The following is a 22509-nucleotide window of genomic DNA, read 5'->3' on the forward strand; positions in this document are numbered from 1 at the left end:
CATCCATTATCTACCCAATAGGGAACTTGTACATTTTTTTATTGCATAATAATGTTCTAATGAAAACACTATAAGTGTTGTTTAGTGCCATTTTGTAAAAGTACAAGTTTTCTATGTATTTAAAATAGTTCAAACGATCAAAAACACTTGTGACGTCACATAACTGTATTTTATACTGACGTTTATAATGTCTAATTTAATTTAATTTTATAATGTCTAATTTATATTTTTAATACAATTTTTTTTACTTTGTTGGTGCAGAATGTAAACATATAATCATATGACGTCACGACGCGTTTTGGGCTAGCTGCTTTAATTTGAATTTAGAATCGTGTTTAGGAGCCAAACGGAACACAAAAACAACTTTTTTTATCTTTGATACATGTTTTTAATTATGTTCTGATGTGATTTATGACATTTTTTCGAATTTAAAATTTTATGCAAGTTCCCTATTAGAAAGAACGAATTCAAAGAAAGGGTCCGTTAAAGTATTACGTAAGGTTGGGGAGGTCAAAAATCTTCAAAAATTGCGTTACGCAATAGTTAAGCGCCCATTAGAGTGCGTTACGTAGGGGGAAGGGAGGGGACAGAAATCTTCAAAAATCGCGTTACCTAATACTTGAACGCTCCCAAAGGGAGAAAGCAAGAAATAGGGATAGCGAGATTAGCTAGGTATATATTTCTCTTATCTTCCTTAAAAAAGTGAACCAATGGAAGAATACATAATATAAAAATCTTAACATGCTTACGTAATACGCAAACTGAATTGGATTTTCAGAGAATTTAATCTTTACAACTTTGTTCTTTGTAACTTGAAATGGTTCAACTACTCTAGGGGTTAACAAAATTGGCTCCAGTATCCAAACTTCACCATTGGTTTTGCCGCATACTAAATGGTATGCTGAAACATTAATCAACATTATAATATAAAACACTTAAAATGGGTTAATACAGCTTATCTTATACAGGGTGGTTCAATAGGAAACGGAAATACTTGAATGGTGAATAGAGGTCCCTGAGGCGGTTCTAGATATACTACATTCATTGCCTCACCGATTTTTATAACTGAGTTACAGGGAATTTTGCCCATTTATTTCTGAACCCATAACTTTAGAACCACCCTGTATATATTTTTGATATTTGGTACACTCATATCTCATTTAGAACCCAATGCAACCAACTATTAATCACAAAAAAATCCAGGTCAGGACTAAAAAAAAATAAATTAATTTTGACCTTGAAACAACACCCTGTATATTGAAATTTTCAAAATCCGTATGCACATTTGAAAAGAGCACAAAAACTAAGTTTATTGATTCGCTTCCATTTTTTGCGCAGACAATTTAATGACTAAGTTTACGGCTCCTAGTATCGATTTAAAACAAAATAATATGATATGGATGCCGTGGCTACATCTGAATAAAACAATTCAAAGTTTTACTTTAATAAAATTAAAAATAGTATTAAAAATAAAACTTTCATTGCGACCAAGTTTCTGGTAACACTTCATAGTTTCTATTATTTACAAACCAACCGAATGCTGAAATCAAAGAAGGCCAGGGGAGATCTATAATTTGCATCTCACTTCCTGCCTGTTCAGCGTGGCATAATTCCAACGAAAACTTGGTCACGACATATTTTAATTCATTTATGAGGTTATTTCCCTTCCGATGAACCTAGATCATTTTCAAAACACTAACAATAATTTCACAATGCAAATATTTTATGTATGTAAGCACTTCGAGACAAAGAAACAAGTTGTTTGTAATCCTAAGCAGGGTTACAATATCAACTTGTGACGTTTGAAAAAACCCAACATAAAATTTATATCCTATCTCCAAAAAATATCTATTGTTCTAGTTCATTTTAGTTTATTTCTGGTATATTTTAAATTTGATACGTTGCATTGTATTTTGTTAACCCACCCTGTATACATGGCTCCTCGAATCTATTTATTTTATACGTAGTATGTACGCACCTGAGTAAATAGTATAAGCTACGTTTGAAATTCTTTGTTATAAAATTTGTTGAAGTCCTTGAAATATTCTATGTATAATTGGTTGTTTTTGTAGTTAGTCCTCTTAAAACCCTCTCATCTCCCTAAAGGATCGTTTAAACACAGCGATAAATCAAACAACTTATCAAGGTCAATCGAGTTGTTGCAACGTATCATTGTGTGTAAACGGTGCATCGCACAACTTATCAAAGTTGGAGTTGGGTTGAAGGTGGTATCGCATTGAATCGCAGCGTCTAAACAGCGTTTCAACTTGTCATCACAACTAGTTGCTGTGACTTATCGTTGTGTTTAAACGACGCTTAACGATTCCATGACCCAGCTCACCGAACAACCAACTGATGCGCCGTTCGCAAAAGAAGGTTTGAGTGTCTGCTTTTTCTTCTTTAGCCCCATTTCGACCCCAGTATCCATGTAGTTAGTTTTATCCCTGACCTCATCTGAGCAGACATTTAAAACGCTTCAAACTACATATCTAGATTCTAATTAAAATGTTCTGTATATATATCTATCTTTATCTATAGCTGTTATCTTTAGCCAATAACTATTAGAAACTTTATGTTGTTGTTTGAATTTTGATTGTCTCTAAGAAACGTATATTATGTTATTGGGAAGGTTGAGATTACTTCTTGTTTCTTGGAATATTTTTGACATTTGGTTTGTATTTTAACTGTGCGCATTGAAAAGGAACAACTACTTACATTTAACACTATATTTTATACACGATATAACACTATTGATCTCTTCTTCATATTTAGGCAGTATACATTCACTTATGACAATATTTTTCTCATATTCCATTAGAAGTATTCTATTAGTGGAATAACCAATTACTATGTGGTTTCTAGAATAAAATTAAAATATTACGATGATATAAAAAATTATATTTCTATTCCAACATCTATATCTTTACGTCGCTGATGCTTCAAACTCCACAATACGTTGTAGCAACAACAGAAAAGGTTCAGATTTTTAAAGTGCAAAATATTAGTTTAGTCAAACACAGATGGGAGTAAAAGAGGGTCCAAGTGCCAATACCAATCCCGACAAAGTTCCAGGGGGAACAACCTCTTAAAGAAAGGGCAATGTTACGCTATCTGTCTATTAATAAGGCCCTAAAAAAACCTCGCCTCGATACATTTGGAACCAATTTTTACTGCTGGATAGGATGGAGAAATTTCTACCAAATGCCGATCGTTACTAGTAACTCCAAATGTCCGTGGAACTTCTGGTGAAGACGAGAGGACAGGAACATAGTATTTAAAGAGATAATTCATAATGTTGTTCTGAAGCTATTTCCTTGTGGCATTTTTATAATTACGTATTTTTTATGGGAAATAAACCACAATTTTACTAAAAAATGAATTTATTAACGTTTCGAAGCCCAAATCGGGTTTCGTTGTCAAAATACAAAATATTATTAAAATAAAACAAACATGTTGTTGCTAAGTAAAAAAATTCTTCTAATAATTTATTTAATCTGACTCATTTATATTGGCAATTCAGACGTATATTATACATTTTAAAGTAGAAGACTTTAAAATGATATTGCCAATATTTATGAGTTGCGTTCCTGGGACGACTTTACTAAAAGATAGTTCATTCGATTACATGAAATCAATCCCAACTCAAGAATATCCGTCGCAAAAAAAAATCATAGCATGTGACCTGTCTTTAAAAAGACAACCAAATGCAACGATGACAGTAAAATTCTCGCGTTAGAGATTCCATAGTAAATCACGAGGGAAAACCAGGAAAAAACCTCGTGATACTATCCCGACATCGTAAGTATTTGGTCTTACATTTAATCTACCTTCAAAAAACTAATACCAAATTCTGACTTTAATATGTTTAAATTATAAATAATATTAATATTACATAGATATACAATAAGTAATACTAAAATATAAAACTTGTACTAACTCGATATGTTATTGACTTACTAATCGTGGTATTTTCTTTCTATTGACTTCCTCTTTCAGTATGGATATTCTTGAGTTGGGATTGATTTCATGTAATCGAATGAACTATCTTTTAGTAAAGTCGTCCCAGGAACGCAACTCATAAATATTGGCGATATCATTTTAAAGTCTTCTACTTTAAAATGTATAATATACGTCTGAATTGCCAATATAAATGAGTCAGATTAAATAAATTATTAGAAGAATTTTTTTACTTAGCAACAACATGTTTGTTTTATTTTAATAGTATTTTGTATTTTGACAACGAAACCCGATTTGGGCTTCGAAACGTTAATAAATTCATTTTTTAGTAAAATTGTGGCTTATTTCCCACAAAAAATACGTAATAATTCATAATGTAATACATACTTGTAATAAATTATATTTTTAGTGTAAATTTAAAGTAAAATAAATGTAAATAAATTAAAATAAAAACTAAATAAATGAGGTATTCAAACTCTATTCTACATACTCTGGTATATTTGACAAACAAACAAACTTGAACTTACGATTCTTCGTGAACTTCTATAGCTGTTACATATCCTCCAGCAGTATGGAATATGGGAGTACAAGTATGTTTTACTACATCTATTGCATATATATTTGATTGTGACGTTGCTACAAAAAAAATTATATAAGTTCATAACTACTATAATATACAATAACACATCTGCAAATATGCATCTATACAGGCGAATAAGCCATATACTGTATACTTGTATGCTGTATCGAGATACCTAATCACAGACATATCTTCTACCACTTTAGTCGCATTGCGGTTGCGAATACAGTTTTTATACATTTTTTGATTTTTTTCTGTATGTATATATCGATTTTAGAACGTCTTTCGACGTTGTCCGATGCCTAACTTCCACGTCCTTCTATCATCCCATTGGCCATCTCTAAGATCCCTTGTACTCATTGCTTTGGTTACCCCTTCTTTCCATGTCTTTTTGGGTCTTCCTCGTTTTTTGCGGTTTGGTGGTACCCACTGCATGATCTTTTTAGGCAATCTTGGGTCTTCCATTCTTTGAACATGACTGTTTCCCAAATCAACTGTTTCCTCTCAATGTCTGTTGTTAAGTAACAATGTATTCCAATTCGTCGTCTTACTTCCTCATCCCTACGGGATATACCTAACGATCTTCTAAACACATCCATTTCTACAGCTTCTAATTTTTTCCTGTTGTTCTCGGTTATTCTCAAAGTTTCTGCTCCGTAAAGTAGGCTGCTTTTAATAAGTGTTTCATAGATATTGTATTTTCGCTGTATTCCTATTTCGGAGCTCCAAAGTATTCCATTTAGGCAGCCACTTGTTCTTCTAGCTTGTGTTACCCTTTTCTTTATTTCCTCATCGTCTTTTCCCGTTCTATCGAAGATTACTCCCAGGTACGTGTATTCACTACAGGATATGATTTGTTCGTTATCCTCTAGTTCGATATTGGATAGCTCAGCTCATATGGGTAGGTATTTGGTTTTTTCCACATTAATTTCCAAGCCCCACTGTTCATATTCCTCCTTGAGTTTTCGTGCCATATACCGTAGGTCGTCTTTATCATTAGCTGTGATGACTTGGTCATCAGCAAATTGTAAGGTATATAAACAAACCTCTCCGAAGTCTATACCCATACCGTGGCATTTACGTTTCCACTGGTTTAGTGCTTTTGCGTTTTTGATTTTTTTCTTTGTTAATTAAATGCTGTCTTTGGTTTCTTTATTCATCGGTCTACCATTATTTTTCCAGTTCCCCCTTGCTAATTTCTTTATGTGCCATCTCCTCGACGAAGGTGTGCAATTATCATTGCTATTCTAACTTTTTATACTACAGCCCGAAAGAGTTCAGTTGAGCTGCATCCAAACCATTCTCTGAGGTTTCTCATCCAGGACATTTTTTTCTACCTATGCTGCGCCTTCCTTGAATCCTTTCCTGCCTTATGTATTAATACTAATTTTAGGAATTCATATCTGTCACCAAGTGTTACATGACCCGGATATTGTAGTTTTCTGCTTATTTTGATGGAATTCAGTATCTACCTGATGTTCGCTATTCTTTTTAGCACTTCTTCATTGATTATTCTATCTGTCCAGGAGATTCTCAGCATTCTTCGATATGTCCTCATTTCAAATGCTTCCAATTTATTGAGATATTGTTTATTTGGAGTCCACGTCTCCACACCATACAAAAGAACAGAAAATACACAACACTTTAATACTCGTTTTCTAAGATTTACGCTGAGATCCCTACTACATAATATTTGTTTCATATTATTGAATGCACTTCTAGCTTTTTCTATTCTAACTCTGATTTATTTGGTACAATCGTTTGTTTCATTAATGTTTGTCCCTAAATACCTAGTTATAATTTTGAACTCGTTATATCGTCTTATTATTTACATACGTGTAGATTGATGTCGATATGTTGTTGCACCACTATTAATGTACCCTACACAATATTAAATGATGTTATTAATATTAACAATAACATATGTTACTTAACAAGTTGTAAAATCATAAACCATACTGTAAATGCCTACTGTACATTAGCACGTCCGCTACCAAGGGGGTATTTAAGTTTTGGTCCTCACAGACCACAGCTTTTTAAATTGTCATTATGTGTAGTAGGTACGATCTCAATTATGGAATTATGGAAGTACAATTATGGAAGTTGTACAAATGCCAGACGAATGGAGAAACAGTATATTAGTGCCTATTTACAAAAACAAGGGAGATATACAATAATGTACAGACTACATATAAAACTATTATAATACTACTTTAAAACTACTTTACACACCATGAAAATTTGGGAGAGAGTAATTGATAGACGGATACGTGAAGAAACCGAAATATCCGATAATCAATTTGCTTCTTGCGGGGCAGATCAATAACAGATTATAAGGCAGCTGATGGAAAAATATAGGAATAAAGAAACAAAACATATGGTATATATTCATTGATCTTGAGAAAGCATATGATAAGAGTATCCTCGAGAGATTATATGGTGGGCACTCAATAAGAAAGGAGTCCCTGGTGAATATGTAAAGATTGTGAGAGATATTTTAGTCGAGGAAATGAAGCTGAAAAAATGGCAAAACCTCGCAATTTTTTCGTCCAGCATCGATTTGTACAAAAATTTGGGATTAGGCTCATTACACCCTCTAGTTAATTTTCTATATTGAGAAGTTGTACGCTTCTGGTTTTTTAAGGGTGAAAACTACCCCGAATTGTAAAAAATTATAAAATAACATTTTAAACTTTAATATTGTCAGCATTTGGTTCTTCTTAGTTACATCATGATTCTTTTATGCTTTAAGATATACTACCATAAAATTTCAACCCTTAAAACCACCCTTGTTGGAGCTATATGTAAAAAATTTACTTATCCTAAAAGAATAATTTCGGCTTACATCGATTTACTTAAAAATTTGGGATTAGGATCATCTTACCCTTTACTTCATATTCTATATCATGTTTATGGGTGTTGATTATTTTTAGGGGTGTAAATTATCCCTTATGGTCAAAAATTATATAAAAACATTGTAAACTTTAATATGGGTAAAATTTGGTTGTGATTGGTGAAATAATGATTGTTTTATACTTTAGGATATATCATAATATTTCAACCCTTAAAAACCACCCTTAATAACATTACAGTTTTTATAAGTAGATATTTTAATAGATCTATACAGAAAAAAAAGTAGAATTAAAGAATTACAAAAACTAGTATACGAACCTACGAACCTAGTCATATTCTAGTATACGAACCGGTTCTGTGGTATTATACACACATTGAAAATTATCCATAAGCGGACTATCCGAATTTTTCGAAAAAAAAAAAATTCGTTTTATAAACATAGAACATAGCTCCTTCATTTTTGGCGATAAAAAGTTTTTTCAAAAACGACTTTGAGAATTTTTGAGGAGTTATAAGACTGTGTAAAGTAAATTCCATAAGATCCCTTAGTTTTTAATTAGAGTGGGTTTAAAGGGCTCCAATAAGGGGGTGTTTGCTCGTAAATAGAGGTTATAAACAGCTATATCTCACTAACGGTTCACTGTAATGAAAATTTATGCCTAAGGGAATTTTAACTATTAAAAAAGCTACAATTTAGTAGTCCATAATTTTTTTCGTATCTCCAGTATTTTCAAAGGTGTTTTGAAGTAAAAGGTGAAAAATGGGAAATTCCAAAAAATTAATTTTTCTTTAAACCCCAATTTTTCTAAAATTAGGCCTTTTAAATAGGTCAAACTTCTTGGATGTATTGATAATACAAATATAAAAGGAATTGCAGAAAGGTGAAAACCAATTTTTAATTAGGAGTAATTAGGGGGTTGTTTTCACTAATTTTTTCATAGAAAAAAGCAGGTACCGACGTTTTTTTGACCATAAGTCGCTTAATTTTGAGGCTAAAAGCTTTTTATTATTTTTTTTGAAAGGCCTAACTGCATACTTGAAAAAATATTATTTAAGTTTTCCTCGAAAAATGAAAAAGTTTTTCCGTTATTTTACTTTGAATATTTCAAATTATGCATTTGACAAAAAAAGCCAACTTTTGACATGCTGTATCTCGGTTTGTATTGGTCTTAAAGATATTACAGAAAAAGAATTTGGTTTGTGTTACTAAAAGATACAATTTTGATATCTACAGTTTTTTTATTAGATGCACATTTTTCGGAGTATTCTCAAAAAACCCTCTAAAAAAGTCGATTTTTTCATCGAAAAACTGTTAGTTTCATGCGCGAATAAATCGAAAAATATTAGTTTTACGAAGAAAATGTAAAAAATATTTTTTCTTAGAACCACTCTTTACATGGATTTACATGGTTAGAATGTAATAAAAAATTCCCGCCCCCGAGATGGGGTGGCAACCACCCCCAAGGTTTTAGCGTACAGCGGCATGATATAGAAAATGATCTTTGGACTATTTCCTACCTTCTGTGAAAATTTCAAGTAAATCCATGCTGGACGAAAAAATTGCGAGCCAAAATGCTTCATTTCCTCGACTATTTATGAGGAAGTGACGACTAGTGTAAGGACAGGTGTGGGAGAGAGTGATAAATTTCAGGTGAAAGTAGGATTGCACCAAGACTCGGTGCTTAGTTACTTATCCTCTTCGTTCCCACTGGAACATAGGGCATCTGTCGCCTTTTTTCGGGATAGTGATTATAATGCTTTCTGTCCATTCTTTTGGAATTTTCTCTTGACTCCAAATATTTTCAAATAGTTTAAACAGTAAATGTGTCATTTGTTCAGTGTTTACTTTAAACAGCTCACCTACAATATCATCTGGACCTGCTGCCTTTCCTTGTTTGAGTTGTTTTATACTCACTATTATTTCCTCTCGGCTGAAGTTGGAGACATCAACATCTAACGGTTCCGGGTTTTCTTCTTTCTCAATATTTTCTAATGAATTCGCATTGTGGTTAAACAAGTCGGTGAAATACTCCATCTATAGTCTTGCTATTTCTTTTTCTGCATTTGATTATCTTTATCTCTCGGTGCTTAGTCCTTATTTATTCTCATTAGTTTTGGACCAGATATCAGCGAAACTACAGGGTAACATCCATGGTGTTTAATGATGATGATGTAGTGTTAATAGGAAATAGTGAAAGAGACAGAACAAAAACTGGAACAATGGAGACTAGCCCTAGAGGAAAAAGGCGTAGTAGGACAAAAACAGAGTATTTGAAATGTTCATTTAAAGATGGAATTATTACAAATAAAATGATATTTTTGGATGGTGAAATGATTCTGAAAAGCAATAGTTTTAAGTACCTAGAATCGGTATTACAGAGTAATGGAGAAATAGATGGATATGTATGCAGTAGAATTAGGGCTGGATGGATGAAGTGAAAGGATGCGAGTGGTGTGTTTTGTGACAGAAAAATTTCAATGGAGCCGAAGGGAAAGTTCTATAAAACAGATAAATTCTATAAAACAGTGAAAAAGAAAGAGGAACAACGAATGCATGTGTCGGAAATGATAATGCTTAGATGGATAAGTGCAGTAACAAAATAGGATAAAATTAGATAGGATTATATTAGGGGATGTCTAGGTGTGGCACCAATTGATGCCAAAATGAGAGAGCTTATGTTAAGATGGTTTGGTTATGTTCTGGAAAGAGTAGGAGAGGAAGACCAAAGAAGATCTGGAAGTTGACTCCGCATAGGGATAAAAGAGAATGATGATATGTAGTACGATCCCCGGCTCACAGGTGAGACGCTGGTGTATGGGAAAAATCGATGTGGCTCACATATGTGTCGCTTGGTAGCGAACGGATTAAGTAATGTATTTAATAAAAAAGCAGGGATATAGATTTACCGACAAAAAAGTCTCTGACAATAAATGGCTCCCTTTTCGTGGAGGCATCTGTTGGTAACTCTTGTTCGAATAGAAGTTCTAGTTCTTCTGCCATATCGTTAAAATCGCAGTTAAAAATGCCACCGTCTTCTTTAGAAGGTGCTGGAAAATAATAGATAATATTCATAAATTTTAGTATATTAATAAAATAAAATGAGAGAAAAGAATTAATATTAATAAAAATCAATACAAGTGAAGAATACACCATACAAGTGAATAAATTAAAAACAGACATCTTCTGGACATACACACACATCGACAATAAAGCCTGAAAAAATATTATTGAAATCAATACCAATAGACACAATATATTTAACCATTTTCTATGTGAAAAATTTAAATTCAGGAAATCTTTTGGACTTGCTACAAGAAGAGATTTTAAGGCACGTATCCATTATGGTCGCGCTCCACGCTCCTCCAACTGCTCCACGTGTCATAGTGGATACGTTCGGCGTTCCAATCGGTGGCGGTTTATGCAGGGTGTTTGGTAAAGAATGAGTCATAACTTAACCTTAGATTCCTGAGGTTAAAATAGGTAGATTTAAGCTAACTTACCTTAGTACAAAAGTTGATAAACCGAAATACAGGGTGTCAAAGTTAAACTTTTATATTATTTATTTTTGAATATTTCCTGACAGGCATTTGACAACAACACGCAATTTGGTAAGTGGTGTTGGTACTGTATACCCTACTAAATTATGTTAAACAAACGTTTCTGGCTACTACCAGAGGCGTACGACGGGGAAACGTGAATGGTTGACCCTTCCCAAATTCTACGCCACTGGCGGAATTGCTATTTTAGTGCAATTTTTTGATTCTCCAATACTTTCTATGTGTATAATATACTCTTCATTCGTAACGATAAAGCCATTAGTTTTCGAGATATTTGGTGCTAAAAACGAAGGAGCATAATACATTAATCAAAATAAGTGTGCCTTTTCATTTTTAACTTCAAATATCTCAAAAACTAATGACTTCATCGTTACGAATGAAGAGTATATTATTTGCATATAAATTATTGGAGAATCTAAAAATTATTTTAAAATAGCAGTTTCATCAGTAGCGTAGAATTTGGGAAGGGTCAACCATTCTCTTTCCCCTATCGTACGCCTCTGGTAGTAGCCAGAAACGAGTATTTAACATAATTTAGTACCGTGTACAGTGCCTACACTTTTTGCCAAGTATGACATGTATATGTCAAATTATTTTAAAGTATTCTTTTTTTTTAATAATTTATTCTTTATTTAAACCTTTAAGAACTATGTGTGCCCGGTACTATAAAACTATTTGACATATCCTTATGATACTTGGCAGAAAGTGTAGCTACTGTACATCCTACTAAATTATGTTAAATAATCGTTTCTGGCTAATACCAGTGGCGTACGACAGGGGAAAGTGAATGGTTGACCCTTCCCAAATTATACGCCACTAATGAAACTGCTATTTTAGCATAATTTTTAGGTTCTCCAATACTTTCTATGCAAATAATATACTCTTCATTCGTAACGATAAAGTCATTAGTTTTCGAAATATTTGAAGTTAAAAATGAAAAGGCACACTTATTTTGATTAATGTATTATGCTCCTTCGTTTTTAGCATCAAATATCTCGATAACTAATGGCTTTATCGTTACGAATGAAGAGTATGTTATTTACATAGAAAGTATTGGAGAATCAAAAAATTGCACTAAAATAGCAATTCCGCCCAGTGGCGTAGAATTTGGGAAGGGTCAACCATTCACGTTTCCCCGTCGTACGCCTCTGGTAGTAGCCAGAAACGTTTGTTTAACATAATTTAGTAGGGCATATAGTACCAGCACCACTTACCAACTTGCGTGTTGTTGTTGTTGTCAAATGCCTGTCAGGAAATATTCAAAAATAAATATTATAAAAGTTAAACTTTGACACCCTGTATTTCGGTTATTATCAACTTTTGTACTAAGGTAAGTAAGCTTAAATCTACCTATTTTAACCTCAGGAATCTAAGGTTAAGTTATGGCTCATTCTTTACCAAACACCCTGTATGTAGAAGAGCGCATGCCGTATCGATTGGAGAAGTTGCAGGTAGCGCGGAGCACCTACAAAATGGATACGTGCCTTTACAGAGATTTGCAGAAGTATCTCCAGGTGAAGAAAAAATGTGGTTTCAAATAGATAGATGCCCTGTGCACATCAAACGTATCAAAATATGCAAAGTATACTAACTTATAAAATATTTATTAAGATCTTGAATTTTTAATTTGGGATTCAAGTTGAAGCTGATTGAAACGATTGCTCCCAAGTTGAAATCTCGCAGCCAGTACAGAATTTCGACTCGTTTATTAAAAAAATATATTTCTCCTCTTGCATTTCCAGTCACAATTAACCTAAAAATATAATCATTGATATGTTACATACACTGTGTAATCTTGAGCTTATGGAAGAACAAAGAAAGCATAAACAAAAGACCTGAAAAAATACAAAGAAATTCAGAGATACATCAGAAAGAAAATTCGAGAGGCAAAAGAGAAGTGGCTCTCCGACAGATGCAAAGAAATAGAAGATCTGGATAAAAGGTATGATTTAATTTAATTTACACAATAAAATAAAAAAAATGACAGGTTCTAGAAAAAGAACGAGAACGAATACCCTCAAAAATGATAAAGGGTATATTATTACTGATGTGAAGGGGAGATTGTGTCACTGGACCAATTACGCTCAACAACTATTTAATGATGAAAGAGAAGAACTGCCATTAGAAATCACAGAGGATACCAGGATACCGGATCACCAATATTAAGAGAAGAAATCATATATACCATCAAAAATCCAAAAGAGGGTGAAGCTACTGGACCAGATGATCTTCCCATCGAATTTATTAAAACTCATTTGATGAAGATGTTATTGATGTAATGGTTGAACTCTTCAATCTAATATATCAGACTGCCACAATCCCCAGACAATGGCTGCGATCGATCTTTGTAGCAACTTCCAAAACGTCAAGTGAAACAACCTGCTCAGATCACAGAACAATAACTTTAATGAGTCACACACTTAAAACATTTTTAAAAATAATACACAGCAGACTTGTTAAAACTTTTGAAAATGAAATTAATGACACACAACTTGGCTTTAGAAATGGTATGAGCACAAGAGGTGCTTTGTTCGGATTAAATTGTGCTGGCCCTGAGATGCATGGATATGAATTAGGGATCAGGATATGTACTTATGTTTTGTAGACTTTGAAAAGGCATTTGATAAGGTTCAACACACAAAGCTTGTAGATATATTAAAATGCAGAAGGAACAAGAACTGCTTAAATGTTTCGAGAGAAAAATCCTAAGAACAATCAAGGAGTTGCAAATTTGAGTTATATAGACGTTTTGAGGAACTTGACGTTGTAAAATTCATTAAGGTATCACGGCTTAGATGGATAGAGCAAGCGATCAGGTAAAATGAAGTTGAAATAGTTAGAAAAGTTTTTGACCGAAGGCTGGACAGAGCTTGGCTGGACAACCAGCCCAGCAAAAGACATAGACTTAGGTATCAAGACAACTTAGAGAACGATTTAAAATCTATTAGAGTTAGAGCATGGAGAAGATTTGCTAGAGATACATATGAGTGGAGGATTGTTCTAAAGAAAGTTTTGGCTCATAATAAGCTATGATATTGTGACGGGTAGCTTTTTAGGACGACAGACTCAGTAAAACACAGGTTAAAAACAAAGTAAATATATTTAGGATATTTATATACAGTTCAAAATAAATCAAATAATATAATTATATCTTTTGCAAAGAATAAATAACATTATACTTATTACGGTCATCACAATATAATAATAATATTAGAATAATACAACACAAAATATACAATAGCAATCACGCTAGACGGAATCAATCTATCTACACATTCAGACTCGGAGCTTATCACATTTCAATCCAATGCGATAACAACCAAACAGCGATACACAGTTGCCCATCCATCGTCTCCCGATCGGAGGTGGCCACTGGCCTCTATCGCTCACTGCGGATACGGTTACGGCGAAACGCCTCGTCAATACGGAGGAGCCCACCTCGGCAAAGTCCCGACTCAACCTGTCACATCTCTGCCATTGAGCTCTTCTTGATTCAGTACGTCAAGAAGAACTCGTCTTAAATACGCTCTCGATGCCATTTCTCCTTCGGTTTCCCCTAGTGGTGGTATGTAGAGGGGATGCGCCAACGTGGATACTCCTTCGATCCTCTACGGTTGACCTGCCGATTGCCAGCTGTGGGCATCATATCATTACAATATCACTGATGACGATGATGATCGGTCTTCTATCACGCGCTATCTTAATATATAATAACTATAAAAGTATCTAGTTCAATTGACTTACCCATCAACAGTCGTACAACATTCAAGTGCTACCATAGAGACTTTGCTGGAACCAATGAATATCTTCGAATTGTCCAATTCTCCTTCTTCGAATCGTTTAGCGTATAGGGTATTGCGGAATATAGTTATACAGCCTTTATTACTACTGGTATAACATTCATGGCAAGAATCAGCATAAGTTCCACCTGTCAAATATCCTATTTTATTCTTATGCATTAATGTGGGTGTTACTATAAACGAGAATTTTTGTTTTTCGATGTCCTAAAAGTGTAAGTATAACTTAGTGTAGTAAGTGTAACTAAATGATCTTTTATTTTAAGGCCTTCGGTACATAATTCGCAAATATTTTACGAGTATCCCTACTTTTTCTGTCTTTACACGGCAAATTACGTGTAGTAAAATTCACATTAATTCACTTTAATTCTAGTAATGTAAACATTACTAGAATGTCATTCTACTTGACAAAGTCATCATTCACTTTAAAGAGATGGTTTTTGAATGTTCTTGGATAACTGTTATTTGTATAATTGAAAATTATTAATTCAGTTAATAAATGTCATAATTTTTTCACTAACTATGTATTCAGTGATTGTAATAATTTATATATACAACAAAAACTACTTAATACTCAATCGAGAAAAGAGGAAAAGTGTTAAAGTGATTTTTTTATAATATATTGTTACTATAGAACGCTTTTAATTTTGAACATCTTTAACAAAAAAATACTTGGATGACAGAATATATCCTGATGTATTCTCTGCTTGGATCTTCCATAAATAATAAACAATAAATACCTTTTTATTAATTTCACGTTTTAAATCAATTATTTATCAAATACACTATTCTATTATTTAATCAACAACTCAAAATATTCCCGATGCCATGTCAAATATTTAAAACTGTCACTGTCTTGTCATCATATTCTATTTGACTCAGTGCGTTGTATGACAAAGATAGCGAATGTTCGATTTGGAAAATATCACCACGGACATGGTGTCCATTTTTTTCGAATCCTGAAAATAAATAATAAATATTTTTAAAAAATTTTAACGCAGAATGAAAGACTAAATTATTATCGAGGGCCGAAACTCCCTTATAATAAATCAAAAGTTTCTCTGGAATGAGATATTTGAAATTAAAAATCACACTACATTTTCTCTTAGTTTTTTACCCCTTTAATTAAAATAAATATTATAGAAGTTTTCAGGTACTTTCGGCCCTCGGTAAGAACGTAATCTTTTATTCTCCGTTTAAATTTTTCAAAATACTGTTTTTCTAATACTAAATACTTAGTTTTCTCAGGATTCGAAAAAAATGAATCCCCATTTGAATAGCATTGCAGCCGAAAATACGTAGGTACCCATCCCCTTAAAGCGAATCTTTTATAGTGACGTTTTATTAATTTTGCTCTACACTAGTATGTAGTAGAGACTTAACAGTAGAAATGGGGTTCGGAACGAAAATTGTACTTTAAATAGATGAAAGCAATACCAAAAACTTCCCCTTTCTATTATTTTGAAGCAATCATTACAGACAAGAAGGAATAATAATTATGAACGATGAAGTCATCAATAATTTGCGATATCCGAACGACAAAGTACTCCTAGCTTCTACTCAAGAAGATCTGCAAACATTACTTGAAAGTGTAGTTGAGAGCTGTAAAAAAGCAGGTCTGGATCTGTACATGTACAAATTAAAAACGAAACTGCTCTTAATAAGTAAACACCAGAAAATGCCTACAAACAAAAGAAAGGGGTCAACCCGGATGCCTGAATCTAAATAGTACCAAACCTGAGCAAGTTGATCACATTGTTTATCTTGGATATCAGATATATTGTAACGCAGATAGTCACGGTGAAATTAAGTCCAGAATTGAGCAGGCCAGAGCCAGTTTTAGAAGGATGTCCAAGACATTACTTAACAGAGACGTAAAATTGGCATTGCGCATTCGCCTACTTCGCTGCTACGTGTTCTTAGTCATACTTTATGGTGTCGAGTCTAGGACTGTGAATAACAGTCATCTAAATCGCTTTGAGGCTTTCGAAATGTGATGCTATACAAAAATTTTAAAAGTTTCTTGCGTACAGAAGACTCAAAACTTCACAATACTAGAACGTCTCAGCAAGACTACTGACATTATCAATAGCATCAAGAAGAAAAAGCTGGAATACTTTGGACATGCAATGAGAGGTCCCAAATATAGGTTGCTACAATATATTATGCAAGGAAAAATAGCATGCAAACTCAGTCCAGGACGAAGAAGAACCTCATGGTTGAAGAACTTGCGAGATTGGTATGATGTTGATACAAGCATGCTATTTAGGGTGGCAGTGAATAAAATTAAGATAGCTATGATGGTAACCAACGTTCTGAAAGGACACGGTACATGAGGAAGATTGACGGAAATCAGAACTAACAATATAGAAATAAACTTCGTCGTTATAGTTAAGCTAGCATATGAGGGGTATGAATACGTGGGGTTAACAAAGAATAGGTAAGTACATGAGAATAGAATCAAAATAAATTAAAATTTGAATTGAAAAATAATGATTAAACAGATACTCTGGGCTAATTAGCAAAATTCATGGAAAAGTTATTTACCAGCAATTTTATTGCTGGAATCGAATTATAAGATCCTATATATTAATAATATAGGTATGCAAAGTTCGCAGATAGTGTGCTACTTTTTTTATAAACAAAATGGCGCCGACAAATCGTATTTTTTTCAATTATTGCTCTATAACTCCGAAGATTTTAACTTTACAACAAAAACACCCAAATAAAAATTCACCGAAATTAAATTCTGCATAGAGATATGTTTTTCACGATTTGCTCCGACGAAAATTTTCCTCGGAAAATGCGGGTTTTCCTAACAAAAACTATAATTTTCAAATAAAGTTTTAGGTAAGTAATTATTAATCAATAATTAAATATTTTAGTGAATTTTATTTAGTGAATATTTTATTAAATATCTTAGTGACATGAAAGATTTCTTGGTATAGATTGTAATTCCAGAAGCCGGTGAAAATGAAACGAATATTTTAGCAACAATTCAATTGTTAATTAACAATTTACGATCGCAATATTAACCAAAATAATCATGATACATTGATCAAACTTATAAAGATCATAAAGATGAGATGCTTGTTTAATATGTTATCGACAAAATATAAATTTTTCTTTTTTTTTGCATAATCTTTAAATTTTGAAAAAAAAATAGTTATGATACGTTGGTCTAATTAGTAAAGTACAAAGAAAGGTTATTTACCAGCAATTTTATTGCTTTAGTCGAATTATAAGATCCTATATATTATTAATATAGGTATGCAAAGTCCACAGATAGTGTGCTACTTTTTTTATAAACAAAATGGCGCCGACACATCGTATTTTTTCAATTATTGCTCTATAACTCCGAAGATTTTAACTTTAAACCAAAAATACTCAAATAAAAATTCACCCCAATTTAATTCTGCATAGAGGCATGTTTTCCCGATTTGCTCCGACGAAAATTTTCCTCGGAAAATGTGGGTTTTCCCAACAAAATCTCGAATTTTCAAATAAATTTTTTGGGCCAGTAATTATTTATCAATAATTATATAGCTTGGTGAAATAAAAGCTTTCTTGGTATAGATTATAAATTCAGAAGCCGATTAAAATGAAACGAATATTTTAGCAACAATTCAATTGTTAATTAACAATTTACAGTCGCAATAACAACCAAAATAATCATGAGACATTGATCAAACTTAGAAAGATTATAAAGGTGTGATGCCTATTTAATATTTTGTCGACAAAATATAAATTTTTCACTTTTTTGCATAATCTTTAAATGTTTAAAAATAATTGTTATAAACAAATTAACATTTCTTAGAAATTGTTTATTATATTCTAATTTTAAAAAATACTTAAAATGCGTATTTCATAGGTCTTGAAAATGAATGCTTTAAAAAAATTTTCCAACCATTTGCAAAAAAGTTAGGAAACAGCAAAATAAATATACGATATCTCCACTGTTTATAATTTGTTTTAATTGTTTCAAAGCTTAAAAGTGAGTCTATGGTACAATCTAATTACTCACAATGAATGTCAAAAATTAGTGCAATGGTTATATTTTAATCAAAGATTAAAAATACTTTTTTTTGTAATTTTTAGCGCGAAAGTAGGCTTGATACAGAGCCGGAGATAAAATGTTCACTCGAAGCGACTGACACGCTTAAACTCGCGCGAGTTGTGTATGTGGGCGGGTAGCTAAGGTACTGTATTATTCTACTTTCGCGCGTGTAAATTACAAAAAAATATATTTATAATCTTTAATTAAAATATAACCATTAAGCTGATAATCGATATTGTTTTATAAATAATTAGCTTGTACTTTAAACTCACTTCTACGCTTTGAAAGAATTAAAAAAAATTTTACTTTGCTGTTTCATAACTTTTTTACAAATAGTTGCAAAAAACATTTAAAGCATTAATTTTCAAGATATTTGAAATGCGCATTTTAGCTATTTTTTAAAATTATAATATAATAAAAACTTTCTGAGAAACGTTAATTTGTTTATAACTATTTTTTTAAACATTTAAAGATAATGCAAAAAAATAAAAAATTTATATTTTGTCGACAAAATATTAAATAGGCATCTCATCTTTATAAGATTTCAAAGTTTGATCAGTGTATAATAATTATTATGGTTATTATTGCGACCGTAAATTATTAATTAACAATTGAATTGTTGCTAAAATATTCGTTTAATTTTCACCAGCTTCTGGAACTATAATCTAAACCAAGAAGGCTTTTAAGTCACCAAATTATTTAATTATTGGTAAATAATTACTTATCTAAAACTTTATTTGAAAATTAAAGATTTTGTTGGGAAAACCCGCATTTTCCGAGGAAAATTTTCGTCAAAGCAGATCGGGAAAAACACTTCTCTATGCAGAATTTAATCACGGTGAATTTTTATTTGAGTGTTTTTGTTGTAAAGTTAAAATCTTCGGAGTTCTAGAGCAATAATTGAAAAAACATTATTTTCGAGCGCCATTTTGTTTATAAAACAAGTAGCACACTATCTGAGGACTTTGCATACCTATATTATTAATATATGAGATATTATAATTCGATTCCAGCAATAAAATTGCTGGTAAATAACTTTTCCCAAAAATGGCTTATTCTCCGATAATCAGTCCAGACTAAGAATATTACTTGATAGAAGAATATAATTTTGTATAAAGATAAGAATATTAGTAAAAAGTGTATTACATACCCACTGTAATAAAAATATCTGCTTCGAAAAAACAACCATAATATGCTCTTCAATGTTAGGATTAAAACAAATTTGAACGGGGGATCCATGAACATTAGAAACTTTATACGAATCTAAAACAACAGTTAAGGATGTAAACGTATCTCCGAAAGTTTTAGATTAATTGATATATTTTACCTATACTTTATTTGGTATTGAGGGAGAGTTATATGTTCCAATTAGGTATACAAAAATCTCTGTATTCATCATCAGCATCATCATTCACTTTGTCATTATCCCTATGCGGGGTCGGCTTCCCTAATTGCATTTCTCCATACAATTCTATCTCGGGTCATATCAATATTAATCCCCTTTACCAACATGTACTGCCTAAGCATCTACTCCCAGGTTTTCTTTGCCCTTCCTTTTCTACTCCTTCCAGGAATCGTCACTTCAGCAATTCTTCGTATTGGGTGATTACGTCTCGACGTTGAACATGACCAAACAATCTTAACCTATGCTCTCCCATTTTGGCATCAATTGGTGCCACACCTAGATTTCCCCTAATATGCTCATTTTTAATTTTATTCTTTTATCTTTTTCATCCATCTAAGCATTCTTATTTTGTGATGTATCGAGCTCTCGGACTATTAATCATGAGATGAAACGTGAAGTGCGCGCGCCGAAGAATTATTTACACACATGCGCGAACTACTTTTCAGTGTTGCCAATCAGCGGATAATTATCCGATTTGCGTACCTTTTTGAGAGTTGTAGTATTTTCTTCGTATCCTTAAATAAATCGGATATTTGCGGATACATATTTTTCAATGTATCTACCATCGACTTAAACTTTCTCATCCATATATTCGCAACACCAACAACACATTAATTTTGTTTGGTTCAACCCAAATTTTTATAAATAGCCTATACTGGATGAATGTTAGTGACATCCGATACTTTTCATCTTTTGACAAAAGGGACATGTGCCGATTCTTTTGTTTAGAATTTAAATGCACACGTGCATCCACTTAAGGCATACTAATCCAATTCAAATTTCAAAAACCGTCTGCCGTCCGATGTTATTTATGAGTTTTTAGTTTTTAGTCTTTAAACTTATGAAAGCTAATCCACGCACGATTTAGTTTTATTTTCATTTTATGTAGTGCTGAAGCAAACGTCTCGTCTGTTGAAATAAGTTTTGGTTTTTGAAAATACTTTTTTATAATGGATAAATGGTTAATAAAAAATGTTAAGGTGGGTAACAATTTTTACTAACGTGTGGATATTGAAATATAATAATAAATTTGTTTTAGACCAAATCAAACACTTACGATAATACAAAATACGAATAATATAATAATAGAAGTAAATAGTATTTACATACATTAGGTAATAATCAGCTAGGATACGAGATTTTCATCTATAAACAAAAATTTTTAAACTGACAAATAGAGAATCCAGTAGATTAAAGGGCCGGTTGTTCTAACGCTAATCAGAAATGGAATCAACTGATCATTATCAAATATTTAATTACCTACTGTCAATGTCAACTTTGATTGGGTTGTTGAAAACATAATTGATTACAATTATGAGATTAATTGATTAGTTACTCAATTATGTTAATAATTGTTACGTTAATTGATAATTAATAATTAATTAATCAATCAATTATGTTAATTATCATAATGATAATTGATTACAATCAACTGATTGGCGTACGAACAACGGATTTTGTTATTTGATGGTTGTTAAGGGGACTAAAAGAATAACATTATCAACATTGATTTTAATAAGAGAATAATTTTTGACCTAGCGTACCTTTTCGTGACAAATCGGATATTTTTCGAGCGATCATCGGATAATCTAGAGAAATGCGATTGGCAACACTGATTAGCATATCCATCCTCGCTATTATTGTTAACATGTAATTAGTTATTTTACGTCTTATGTACCTAAGCTAAATAAACGAGTAGTATATACAAAATACTGTTGTATTAATTAGATATTATGTCAACCCGGACTCAAAAACTGGCGACGAAGATAAATCGGATTTAAGTGCTTTGTTCTTTGTTCATCCCGGTGATAAATAATGAGACAAGGTTAGTAAAGATGACGAAAACATAGAAAAATTTAATATTAGTGAGCCAAAAAATTGGGATTCCTACGTGGAACGAATGGATTTCTTCTTCTCAGCCAATAATATTACGAATTGGAAAAGACTGTAAGACTTGTACACACTTCTAAATAGGTCAAAACGGCAAACAGGTGTATGTTTTCAAAAAACTTTTGATAGTGTGTAAAAAATATATTTTATATCAGCTAAGTACTTTCAACACATAACGTGCCATCATCAGAGCTTCGTCCTCTTAAAATACCTTCATAGAAGAGCAATTGCTTAACAACAAAAAAAACATGAATACTGAGCAAAAGCCACATATATAGGGTATAATAACCCTTTACAGTGAATAGAATCACATCTAAATTCTTTTATTAATTTATAAAGACAACATGGCTGAGTCAGACCATTTTGAGCCCACGTGAATAAAAGAATTTAGATGTGATTCTATTCACTGTAA

General features: G+C 32.3%; 1 protein-coding gene across 1 annotated transcript in view; it reads right to left on the minus strand.

The window, feature by feature from the left end:
* LOC126881699 (cilia- and flagella-associated protein 251-like) overlaps positions 1 to 22509 on the minus strand; it is a 54329-nt gene that overhangs the window by 18080 nt on the left and 13740 nt on the right. The window contains exons 5-11 of the mRNA XM_050646110.1: positions 19953 to 20065; positions 14693 to 14952; positions 12541 to 12701; positions 10298 to 10438; positions 4485 to 4593; positions 2716 to 2858; positions 750 to 901 (exon numbers count right to left, since the gene is read on the minus strand). Coding sequence (XP_050502067.1) covers positions 750 to 901; positions 2716 to 2858; positions 4485 to 4593; positions 10298 to 10438; positions 12541 to 12701; positions 14693 to 14952; positions 19953 to 20065 — 1079 coding nt within the window. The remainder of the gene's footprint in view (positions 1 to 749; positions 902 to 2715; positions 2859 to 4484; positions 4594 to 10297; positions 10439 to 12540; positions 12702 to 14692; positions 14953 to 19952; positions 20066 to 22509) is intronic.

The sequence above is a fragment of the Diabrotica virgifera genome, chromosome 3 (assembly GCF_917563875.1).
Source record: "Diabrotica virgifera virgifera chromosome 3, PGI_DIABVI_V3a".
Lineage (NCBI taxonomy): Eukaryota > Metazoa > Arthropoda > Insecta > Coleoptera > Chrysomelidae > Diabrotica > Diabrotica virgifera.